At 34.7% G+C, this 11,623-nt stretch overlaps 2 protein-coding genes and 1 non-coding gene across 3 annotated transcripts; 1 reads left to right on the top strand and 2 right to left on the bottom strand.

Annotated features, from left to right (window-relative positions):
* TRNAR-CCU lies at positions 1-73 on the top strand. Its single transcript has one exon. It is a non-coding gene; the product is annotated as a tRNA-Arg (tRNA).
* Positions 74-740: 667 nt separating this feature from the next.
* On the bottom strand, positions 741-6,415 carry LOC112512577 (cytochrome c biogenesis protein CCS1, chloroplastic). The gene is made up of 8 exons (XM_025118618.1): positions 5,963-6,415; positions 4,798-5,017; positions 4,281-4,392; positions 3,734-4,006; positions 2,508-2,773; positions 1,671-1,827; positions 1,517-1,600; positions 741-1,174 (listed from the first exon to the last, which is right to left on the bottom strand). The coding sequence occupies exons 1-8, from the start codon at positions 6,339-6,341 to the stop codon at positions 1,034-1,036; spliced, it is 1,632 nt and encodes a 543-aa protein (XP_024974386.1). The 5' UTR covers positions 6,342-6,415; the 3' UTR covers positions 741-1,033.
* A 1,339-nt stretch (positions 6,416-7,754) lies between these two features.
* On the bottom strand, positions 7,755-10,071 carry LOC112512698 (probable NAD(P)H dehydrogenase (quinone) FQR1-like 2). Its single transcript, XM_025118798.1, has 2 exons — positions 9,372-10,071; positions 7,755-8,215 (listed from the first exon to the last, which is right to left on the bottom strand). The coding sequence occupies exons 1-2, from the start codon at positions 9,896-9,898 to the stop codon at positions 7,978-7,980; spliced, it is 765 nt and encodes a 254-aa protein (XP_024974566.1). The 5' UTR covers positions 9,899-10,071; the 3' UTR covers positions 7,755-7,977.
* Positions 10,072-11,623: the final 1,552 nt, after the last annotated feature.

The raw sequence follows: 11,623 nt of genomic DNA, 5'->3' as shown, positions 1-11,623 counted from the left end.
GCGCCTGTAGCTCAGTGGATAGAGCGTCTGTTTCCTAAGCAGAAAGTCGTAGGTTCGACCCCTACCTGGCGCGATTTTTAATTTCATATACCTAATAATCATACAAATCCCAATTTGCCCCCTATACTATTTGAATTTTTCACTTCTTTTCCTTTTGGTTTGTTAAATAACTGAAAAAGTCCTTCAACTATTACTTGATTTATACTTCCACTTATACTTTAATTTATTATGGTCTTATTTCTATTTTGAGTAATAAATTATAGTATTTTTTAAAAGGAAAAATTGCATGAAAAAGTATCGTACTTTAATTTGATCCCTATTTTAGGTAACGTACTTTCAAAACTTTTATTTTACATAAGATGTAAAGTTTTAAACATTTGAGCACCCGAGTAACCGGTTGAAGCATTAACCGTTTATCATGTTGATGTGTTAAGTGATGTGGTATCCAACATACCACATCACTTAACACATCAACATGATAAACGGTTAATGCTTCAACCGGTTACCCGGGTGCTCAAATGTTTAAAACTTTACATCTTAGATACCAAAATGAAAGTTTTGAAAGTACGTTATCTAAAATAGGAATCAAGTTAAAGTACGTTACTTTTTCGTACGATTTGCCCTCTTTAAAACTTTAATTTTAATATCTAAGTTGTAAAATCTTAAACATCTAAGTACCTGAGTGGCTAAATAACTGGCTTAAGTATTAATTAGATATCACGTTGACGGGTCAAATGATATGACATATAAACTAACATTTATATCCAAAATAGTATACAAAGTTTAAATGAATAATATGTGTAATCTGAAGTCCAAATTCTCGAAAAGAGAATTCAGTTACATTCTATTGTATTATACGCCCTTTGTGTTGCTATTTACACTCCCCCCAATAAACTTGACATTTTGCAAAGTGTCGAGACTTCTTATATGCCCACCAAATTGAATTGAATCTTTAGAGTTTAATTCGATCTTGATGGCTCTGGTGTAAATGCTTTTGTATTTGATTAATCGAAAAGAATCTTGTTTCTTGGAATTAGCCACAAATAACGTCGGAAGACTCTTGTATCTCCGGGACTCGATCCAGCACGCGGTTCATCTCCTCTGGAAACTCAATCTTGGCTCGGTTAGTCTTGCCTCCAACCACCACAGTTGTTCCGTCTTGTAATGCCCATACCTGTCAGGCCAAAAGGGGTTAGGCTATGTTTTGACAAACTAGCTCTTGGCTCATAAGTTGGCTGTTAGCTAATAAGCTACACGATAAAATAGTCATATTTGGTAAAAACAACTGATATAAAGGGTATATTTGGAAAAAGGTGAAAGAAAGCCCCTCAAATTCATTGAAACGCTATTTAAAGTAGCTTTTTTTGTAACCATGGGTCAATGGGACGGCTTACGCTCACCGACTAATCCCATGGGCGACCATGAAGGACCTAGAGTCATCATAGGTACAATTTGATGAAATCGGTTTCAGTTTGACCCGCTTCACGGAACAAGATTTGACCGAAAATAGTCTTACCTGTGTGTGAGATAGATAACTAATGCAAGTTGTAAGCATTAATGCACCAAATCCAGCATAAACGATCGGCACCCCAGGATCAGTCTGTAAGTATACATATGCCATTTAGAATCAAGAAATGCAGAATCATGAACCTAATTGCACCATTAATTACCTTCATATCAAGCCCACTACTGCCGATTGCATCTACGATTTCGATTTTTGTGCCATCGATTTCGATTGGAAGCTTCGAGTTAGGCCTCCGAACCCCGGCAAATTTCCCTTCTGAATCGTATAGCACAACCGACTGAAGATCACGAAGAAGCATTGATCTAAAACAAGAAACCAAATTCAATCATTTCAAGACGAAAAAAGGTATAAAGTAAGAGGTTCCATTCTAACTTGAGTCATTCAGCCACTGCAATAAAATCGGTTTTATAGGACACCGTATATTTCTAAATATCCTAATAGATGTCTTTATAGCGCCAAACAAATTATGCGTCCTAATAGACTGCTTTATAAGACATTATCTGAAAACATATCTTCTGGAAAAACGTTACCTCCAATAAAAAAGCTAATAATACACCTTTTTTTCAAACGTGAACTTGTTAAGTCCTAACATCCTATTATAACACTGTTAGTGATACATGACAAACAGCTTAAGTCCTATAAAGTAGTCTATTAAGATATTTAGATATCTTTGACGTCCTATAATGCCAATTTTGTTGTAGTCATCCTTTTCGTTTTATGGATCTTATTTGGACCCAAAAATGGAGAATAAAAGAAAATCAAACCAAACGAATCCAATATATCCCACTCGAAAGTAGGGTCTCGAAGGGGTAGAATGTACCCGAACCTTACTTCAACCACTAGGATCGAGGTTGTTTCTGTAAAGACCCCAGGGACACAAAATGTGTGCAAGCGGGCAATAAGATCGGTAATATAACAGGTAATAAGGAAATACAAGTAAAATTTAGAACGAAAGAAAAGGATATAAAAGAATGAATCTTACATCCCCTTGACATTTGGAGAACCGGTGTTTCCAATTGGCAAGAAGCTTCCGTAGAGCTTCTTGTCGCCATTGACGGTCAAAGGTGCAACGGCTAAGTTAAAAGGGCCTTCATCGTCTTTAAGTATTTGAAGTGCGGAAATGCTCCAGTCGGTTTGGTATATGGTAACTCCTTCATATCTTAACGGATCATTTACACTTATTGTTTTCCTCATCACTTCCTTCCCGTCAATATCAAAAAGGGAAAGATCGGTGTGGAACTGCGAAACCTATATCAAAGTCAAAACAAACGAATTACACCCTCCGCCCCAAAATCAATATCCACAATGAAAAAGACACACAGTTTTAGAAATGTGTAATTATTACACTTTTTGATTAACTAAATGAAAATTTTACCCTTCATAACAGAGTAAGGGGCCGTTTACCAAACACTTACCCAGGTAAGCGCTTACCAAGTCACATTACCTTACCGGATGAATATGGCAAGGACCAAGAATCTTACCCAGTAAGAGGGAGACAAGGATCGAGAGTCTTACCCAGTAAGTGAGGGCGACGACTCTTACCATGGTAAGCGCTTAATGGGTAAATTGTTGCATACAATGACGTTTTGGTGGACAAAAGTCTTATCCGGTAAGTAAGTGATAGTGTTAAATTTCACTGGTAAGCGCTTACCGGGTAAGTGTTTAGTAAACGGTCCCTAAGTAATGAATTTCTCCATCTCATAATTAAGGTAAAATTGTAAAATTGGAAATGAAACATGGACATGCAACAAAGTTTGGTTTACTTATTATTTTGTGCAAAGAAGATTCTTTTTTCTCGATCGATGTAACAAAGTCTCAAAATATCTTATTTTATACTTGTTTGACCAGTAAACTGATGATCATGTAACATTCCATAACGGCATACCCATTTACGAAAGGTTTACCACAAAGTGGACGATAAACTTGATATCCACATCATCAAATGTTACAAAATTAGCAGGTTTCCGTTCAAAATGGGTAAAAAATAGGAAATTTTGGAACTTCGTTACAACGATAGAGAAAAAAATATTATTTGTTGCACTAAATAGAATCTTAAGGCAAAATTCGTTTCATTTTGATACATTTTACCCTTCTTCTGAATGTGGAAGGAAGATGATCGGGTGAAATTTTCCATCCGATCCCATTCTTTTCTTTCTAGTTTCTTCCATTTGAACATAAAAAAAACCTAACGGAATCAACCATTCTCACCTCTCCGCTATCATAGTAGTCCATGGAGAACCGGTTGACATGAACCTCCGTGTTAAAAGCTTCGGTGGGAGTAGAAAGGAATCCGTTCGGTCCTAACACATCTCCCATCACAAAGTTCAAGCCTTGTGGAACTGTTACCGAACCTCTAAAACTTCCGGTAGCGCTAAGAGTTCCTCCGCTCATTATCAAGAGTAACGCTAAATGCACCCCAATTGGAGCAAATCTACCAGCCATCCCTTTGAAGGCATACAAAGAAGGTCCTTTCATGAAGACCTACAAAAAGACACGTGAACCTGATGTTCAAAATTTAAACGCACTCCCTCCAAAACCAAACAGACCCAATAAACCCCACTCGAAAGTAGGGTCCCAGGAAAGAGAGATGTAGGCAGACCTGACCTCTACCCAAAAAGAGTAAAGCAATTGTTTTCATGAGACCTCCCGCTTGTGCAAGAGTGTGAGCAAGCAGGTAGGTAGAATGTATAAAGATTAACAGACGGTGAACGAAAAAGCGACACATCAAATGCAAGAAAATCCTTCTTATATATACCTCATATCCAACACCCGACAAAACGACACCTAAATCTTGAATTGAGGCTTTGGGAAGAGACTCCGCGAACTCCAGCTTTCGAATTGTGTTAGCTGAGTGTAAGAAAGACCATCTGTAAAATGGTTCATGTTAAATGACTAACCAAAAACGTCTCTATCCGTAGAGAGCCCTAATTTCAGGTAACAAACCAAACCAAACCAAACGAACCCAATATATCCCACCTGGAGGTAGGGGTGCCCTGGGGAAGGTATGGACCCAGCCACCCAGGTGGTGTATGTGGTGGCACAGGCCACCGCTTCGTTTCTCCGTCGTAATATAAAAAATTATAGGGTCATGAAAGGTGCTATCGTATCATTTTGTTTTGTGCAACCGTATATATTTTGAAACTACAATGGTGCTAAGATTTGAAACAAGAATCTTGGTTTTCAACTTCAAAGTGGATACGAATTGATTGATGGTATCGAACAATATACCAAATCGTAAAAGGAAACGGAAATAGGTTTCGATGAAAGGCTACCTTCTTGCTACCTTGACCATGGGAATCTGTGTGGTGTATGTGCAGGCCATAAGAGATGCTCCCAAGAGAATTAAGGTTCCAAGGAAAACCGGGGATGAGAACATATGATCGAACCCGAGGGTGAGTATCCATCTCCATGTAAAAAATCCTAGAATTGGATTATCTTCAGGGTATTTCTGGAAGTAGTATTCTGGAACCTCACCTTGATCTATTGCAGTGCCTGCAGAAACAGTTGTACGTACGGATGACACAATAATTGTATGATCTACGAAATGTAATTACTGTGAGAATACGTGGAACCTTGTTAGATTACTGTCCTAAAGAGCCTTTCAAAAACATATATTGAGGAGAAATTGCCCAATTCTAGCCAACGTGGGACTCTAACATGCTCACGTCCCATCTAACAAAACTTGACGGATTGTCCCAAAGAATCGAGAGGGGGCTCGGGTACAAGTTACACAAGAGTGTCAGAGTCCCTAAAGTTATAGACTTGGCTCTTATATCAATACACGGAACTCATTAGGTTACTCTCCAACACATGCTTAGAGGAGAGAACTGAGGTTCCAACATATCTTGAGCGGAAATTGTCTAGGGTCTGTTATTTAGCAGCTTAATGAACTTAATGGGGTTCACAGCTTATTCGATCAGCTATACACGACATGACTGTTTGGTTGTGGCTTAATGATATAGAAAGTGGCTTATTAAGTATGCTTCCAGGATAGATTTTTATGCAAAAAACCTAAGTTTTTTCCGTAACTGTCCCTATGGGAAACCAACCAAACAGCCTATACTAGGATCTCTTTATCCATACACGACTTAATGGAAAACCAACCAGACAGCCCCTAAGTCTAGCCAGCATGGGACTATAACGATTACATTTGTATTCAGGATCTCTTATTCATTCAATGGCATTGAAAGAAATACTCCCTTTGCATTTTGACTTTTTTGGGGTCAAACCTTTTATGTTTTAAATCAAAAATTGATACATATTCATTATAAATTTGCTACCAACTTTGCTCTATTTCTGATACTAACTATACGTTTTGATGTAGTTAGAATTTTTTCTGAAATGATTTGAATTTCGTATCAAATTTTGAGGTCAAAACTTGAAGATTTTGACTTTTAAGTCAGAGGTGCAGTCAATTCAAAAAATAAATTCACATACCCAAAGCCATCAAACCAGCAACGGTGAACATTTCAGCGAGAGCTAGAGGCAAATTAGCAAGAAAGGCCAAAACCCTTTTCGTCAATCTTTTCAGAAACACCCCACCGGTCTTCTTTCGCCGGGAATCCACGGCTGCCGGAGGTGGATTCCCATTTTCTTCCGACAGAGACGGTGCTGCATCAGGAACCACAACTTTGTTCTGGGTCTTATCTTTTGGGGATTGGGATGTGAGTTTACAAGAAATTGGGGGATGCAAACGTCTGTGGCTGGTGATGCGAGAATTGGGGTAATTTGGGAGATAGATTTGGGGTTTTATGGGGTTAAGGGTCAGAAGAGTCTCCATTGTTGACGAACGGAGAATTCTATCACAGTGATACATGGCCTCAACTCACAGCCATTGATAGACCGGGAGCTGAGGTTCGTTTTATCCAAAATAACAGATTTCTTTTTGTTTTTGGGTGTCTCGTATGTATCCACAGGAATTTTTTTAAGCATTTTCAATTTAGGTAAATTACATTAAAATATAATATTTTATTTAATCCTTATTTAGGGGCTGTTTGCTAAAAGTTTACCTGATAAATGCTTATTGGGTAATTTTTCTCATCGGACGAACATGGCAAGACCCAAGAATCTTACCTGGTAAGAGCGATGATAAAGATAGAGAGTTTTACCTAGTAAGTGAGGCTGAGGACTCTTACCCGGGTAAGAGCTTACCAGATATATTGTTGCATACGATACCATTTTGATATACTATAAACTTACCCAAAAAATAAATTATAGTATTGGCTTTTAACAGTAAGCACTTGCTGGTAATCATTTAGGTAAACAACCCCTTAATGTAATTATGGACATGTATTTCTTCTAATATTGTTAAAACAAAAATCGGAAATAATCAATTATCAATTGCAAATTTTACCCAATTGAGTTTCAAGGCGAACGTTAAATCTGAGAAATTTGGTGTAATCGAGAGTCCGGGCTACTTACAGATCGACCTAAGCCATGTTGTAAGCCGCCTGAGCTTCTGGATGGTTGAAGGCGTGGAAAAAGTCATGCAAGGGGGAAACAGTTTGTGCGGCGGCCTACATCGTGTAGGAAGTCGTCTGAGGCTGGTGTGTGTGAGGCACTTCCTGGGCGGCTTTTAAGTCGCTAGAGATGTCCAACATCCTTTATAACATTTGATTACATGAATATCTTTTTGTGAAGGGCTTACAGAAGAGTTACAGCGAAATGGATGACATTAACATTATCAAATGTTATATTGAGTAAAAAAAGTTTAGAATTATTTTGAAAATTTTCACATTGGTTAATTGTTTTTGAAACATTATTAAATTTTGTTACATCAACCGAAAACAAAATTTACTTCGAAAAAACTTTTAAAAAAAAATATACTTAGTGCACTAAAAATTAAAATAAAAACCACAATGGTGGTGCCTGATCGGTTTGAGCTTGGCTTTAAAAATTAAAAGTATCAGGAGGTCTCAGGTTCAAATCCACGGAAGAATAAAATCCCCTTGTGGTCATGGAGGTTCAAATGTGGTGCCTCCGGGCTATCTGCAAAGCAGGTGATTGTTCTGGGATTAGTCGGCTCACATAGCGGGTTGGATATCCGGGTTAATAAAAAAATTAAAATAAAACAAACTTCAACGTATTTTGATGTCATTAACCATTCGAATTAAATAATTATTTTCTTCTTGAATTGTAGATGAATGAAATCGATGGAATAAAAGAATTTGATTTGTACCGTCGTTTACGAAATTTAAAAATACGACAACTAGATTTATAACAAACATTTTTTCATCAATCATAATATAATTACATAATACAACTGCCATATCAATATCTGCTCTTATAAACATCCATACAATCAACAAATCGGTGTGAAGACCAAATGGAAATTAAAATGGAATTTACCTCAAAACCCCATTCTTTCAAATCAACCATACAAAAATTAATCGTAATAATCTTGTACCTTGTGTATTGAAAGATGTATCTGACTTTATATTTATCAATTCCAATTAATGTTGCGAGTCAGGTTGAAACCTTTTGACGATCAAGGCCATGTACCTACCTTGATGTTGGGCCAGTTCAAGTTCCCTTTCGCTCGGTTCCCTTGTTCCGTCTCCTGAAAATACACCTGCTCCATACGGAGAACCTCCTCGGATCGAGTCCATTTTGAACATTCCGGCTCCAAATGTGTATCCGATTGGTACGTATAACATCCCATGGTGCGCCAATTGTGTAATTGCCGTCCATCTGCAACCAAACAGACAATCGGTCCAAGGATTAAAAGCAAATTATTCAATAGACATTTTAGCTAATAGCTAATAAATAAAATATATGTTATGACAAATTAGCTGATAAGATAATTGTTGTCTAAAAATTAATAATATATAATAAAACTAACTGATAAATTATATATCAATATAAAATGATCTATAATGACACGTTGAAAACTTACTAAATTTTAAAGAAAAAAATCCAAAAAAGACCCAATGAATTTTTCTATTTTAAACGATTAAATCCTTAAAAAAAAATTTGGAATGAAGAAATCATTAAATTTTTCATTTTGTAATGATTAAGTCCTTAAAGATTAATATTTAAATAAATAAAAAATTGAACTTTTAAAAATCGGTTACATATGTCATTGTAACACAAAAAGTTACTGCTATGAAGGTTTTAAAGTAAAAAAAACCTAAATTGGTTTTACCATTCGCAAATCATACGCTATTCAAACCCCTTACACCCAAATGATATTGATCCCCCTCGCACGGTGATATATGGTATAGAGAATGAAGGACGATGGGTTAGGAGGAGCGATGTTATTGCATGCAAGATGATTGAATTACGTAGGTTTGAAAACAGTAAATTTGATTTAGGATTTTTTTTACCTTAAAATCTTCTTAATCATTTACAATTAAGTTTTTGAGGTTAAAAGAACATATATAGAGAGTTTGTTTCAAATGCAACCTATTATATTTGTACAATCAATGCAATCCAAAAAATTAAAATATTTATGAAAATGATGAAAGTTTATTTATTATGATTTAAATATTTATGTAAGATGAATAAGTTTCATTTATTATTATCAATACTTTATATTGGGAAATATAAGAGGTTGTATAATAATTCACCCCCCTCTCTCTATATATATCAAATTTTGATAGTTCGATTACTTATTAAAAAAACAATGTTCGATGATTTAATCATTAAATAAGTAAACAATGTTCGATGATTTAATCATTTGAAACAAAAATATATAATGGTTTTACATTAAAAAAGTAATCAAAGGATTTAATTAATTAAAATGAATTGTTTTTTTTTATACTTTTCCCATAATAATTGAAATAAATAAATTTGCAAACCCAAAAACACTGCAACGTACTTGCGATCAACAAACAAGCAAACTTACGCGGTGGTTTCTTGACCGCCTCCTTGTGTGCCGGTGCTGACAAAAAATCCGGCCGGAACTCCGGCGAGCTTCTGCTCCCTCCACAAACTTCCTGTTGAATCAAAAAACGCCTTCATTTGAGCCGACATACTTCCGTACCTCGTCGGAAACCCAAATAACAACCCGTCGGCCTCCACCAATTCCTCCGCAGATATCTCCGGAATATCGTCTCCTTTCGGCGGTACCTTCATCGCCGACAGAGTCTCAGGTGACAGCGTTTCAGAAACCCTATATAGAACACCTTCTACTCCATCAACTTCCTCTACTCCTTTCTTAATATTCCTCGCGAGACTCTCAACATGCCCATACATCGAATAAAACACTATGAAAATTCTGAGTTTCCTGAATTCGATCATCTGATTTACCGTTTCAATCGGAATTGAAACACCATCATCATCACTTACCGGATTTGGAGTAGGATCTGGATCCGATTCAACGACAGCCGGTACTCTGTTTTTGCTAGGGAAACATCCGCCTCCTTTACCCATTAAGAGATGATGAAAATCGCGATTACCATAAAGAAATGGAGGAATTGGAAGAACCCTAATTTGGTTGGTGAAATTTGAGGAATTGCAGCGGGAGTTTGCCCCTGAAAATGAAGATGGTGCTGGAAATGGAAGCTAGAAATTGAATTGAAATATTGTGATTGTGGATTCTCCGCTGGCAGTTCGTTATCGTTGATTTTTATCCCATCTGGCAAATATAATAAAATAAAATTCCATTTTTCATTTAAAATTTTTAATATTAATTATACAATTAAAATATTTAGTAAATTTAATAAAATATTATTTTTGTATGACATTTAATTTCAACTATCTTTTTCGATAGGAATAATAAAATATTATTGTCGTAAATATTAGAGCACCCACATGGGGCTTGCAAATGGATTGCAAATTGAATTGTAAATACATTTTTGAAGATGCTTGCTGCCATGTAGGATTTTGAATTGCAAAATTTGCAATTCAATTTGAAAGCCACGTGGGCACCACCTCCTCTCCAATTTTTTTTTTTTCTGATTATTTAAATAAATTAATTTTTATAATATTAATATATTTATTAATTAAATTAATTATTCTTATATGAAAATATTCTATGCATGTATATATGTTATTTAAAAAAATATAAATATAATATAACTAAATTAATTTAAACATTAAATTTTATAATTACATAAAATTATAATCTAATATATAAAATGTTGTAGTGGGGACCACTTTTGAAAGTGGAGGTGAATTGCAGGTGTGTAGGTGGTAATTGCAAAAGCTGACGTGGCACAGTTGAAAGTATAGTAGGTGAATTGCAGGTGTGTGGAAGATAATTGCAAAAGCTGATGTGGCACAATTGAAAGTGTAAATGGATTGCAGGGATGTGGATGGTCTTATTACCACATTTATTTGTCACGCATACACAAATATTTTTAATATATTAATTAATAGTTTTTGTTTTATTTCATTTATTACAGATAATTCGTTTGAAAATAGAAAAAGATGTTAGTTATCTTAATTATACTAGAAGGATATTCGTGCAATACAATGACATACATCGAAATAATGTTTTGATTTATTTTTTGTCTCCGTCGATATAATACGGTTTTATATGACTTTAAGAAAGCGATAATGTTTATATTCATAAAAATTTGAAAATATATATATCGATATTAATATTAAATTAACTTTTTAAAAATTCTTGCTTTTTATGTAGTTTCTTTAAATCAATTTAATTTAGGTTTAATAATAAAGTAATTCATTTTTAGTTTAACTAGAAAGGTACTCGCGCAATGCAGCGAAATACATCTTGATTTTTAATATTTCATTTTATTCTTTATCTCAGTCGATTAATATGGTCTTATGTGGTTTAGAAAAAACAATGATATTTTTATTTTTGAATAAAATATAAATTTGAATATATCATAAAAAATTGACAAAAATATATCGATATTAGTATCAAATTAACTATTTAAAATTCTTATTTTTTGTGTAATTTTTTAATTCAATCTTTTTTATTATAATTTGATTTAGGTTCATAACAAAGTAATCTATATTTGGTTTAATATTATAATTTTTTATAAAAATAATAATTAATTATTTTGTTAGAACTCGATAATTATCCTAATTATATTTTAGATTTTTCGTATTTTAAAATGAGATGTTTATTCTCTATTTGATTATGTTTATCCACAGTTAGTTACACAAATTCAAACATAGAGCTTTAAT

The sequence above is a fragment of the Cynara cardunculus genome, assembly GCF_001531365.2.
Source record: "Cynara cardunculus var. scolymus isolate 2C chromosome LG 5, CcrdV1, whole genome shotgun sequence".
Taxonomy (NCBI): Eukaryota; Viridiplantae; Streptophyta; class Magnoliopsida; order Asterales; family Asteraceae; genus Cynara; species Cynara cardunculus.
Note: the sequence above shows the minus strand (reverse complement) of the source record. Positions and strands in the feature narration are given on the sequence as shown.

What these genes read in the sequence shown, in the direction of transcription:
- LOC112512577 (XM_025118618.1), bottom strand. Translation starts at nt 6,341, where the DNA reads ATGTATCACTGTGATAGAATTCTCCGTTCGTCAACAATGGAGACTCTT. An exon ending in TGTCGGGTGTTGGATATGAG is followed by an intron (nt 4,007 to 4,280) that starts GTATATATAAGA and finishes GTCTTTTTGTAG; the next exon opens with GTCTTCATGAAAGGACCTTC. An exon ending in GTTATCTATCTCACACACAG is followed by an intron (nt 1,175 to 1,516) that starts GTAAGACTATTT and finishes TTGGCCTGACAG; the next exon opens with GTATGGGCATTACAAGACGG.
- LOC112512698 (XM_025118798.1), bottom strand. Translation starts at nt 9,898, where the DNA reads ATGGGTAAAGGAGGCGGATGTTTCCCTAGCAAAAACAGAGTACCGGCT. An exon ending in GGCGGTCAAGAAACCACCGC is followed by an intron (nt 8,216 to 9,371) that starts GTAAGTTTGCTT and finishes GTTTGGTTGCAG; the next exon opens with ATGGACGGCAATTACACAAT.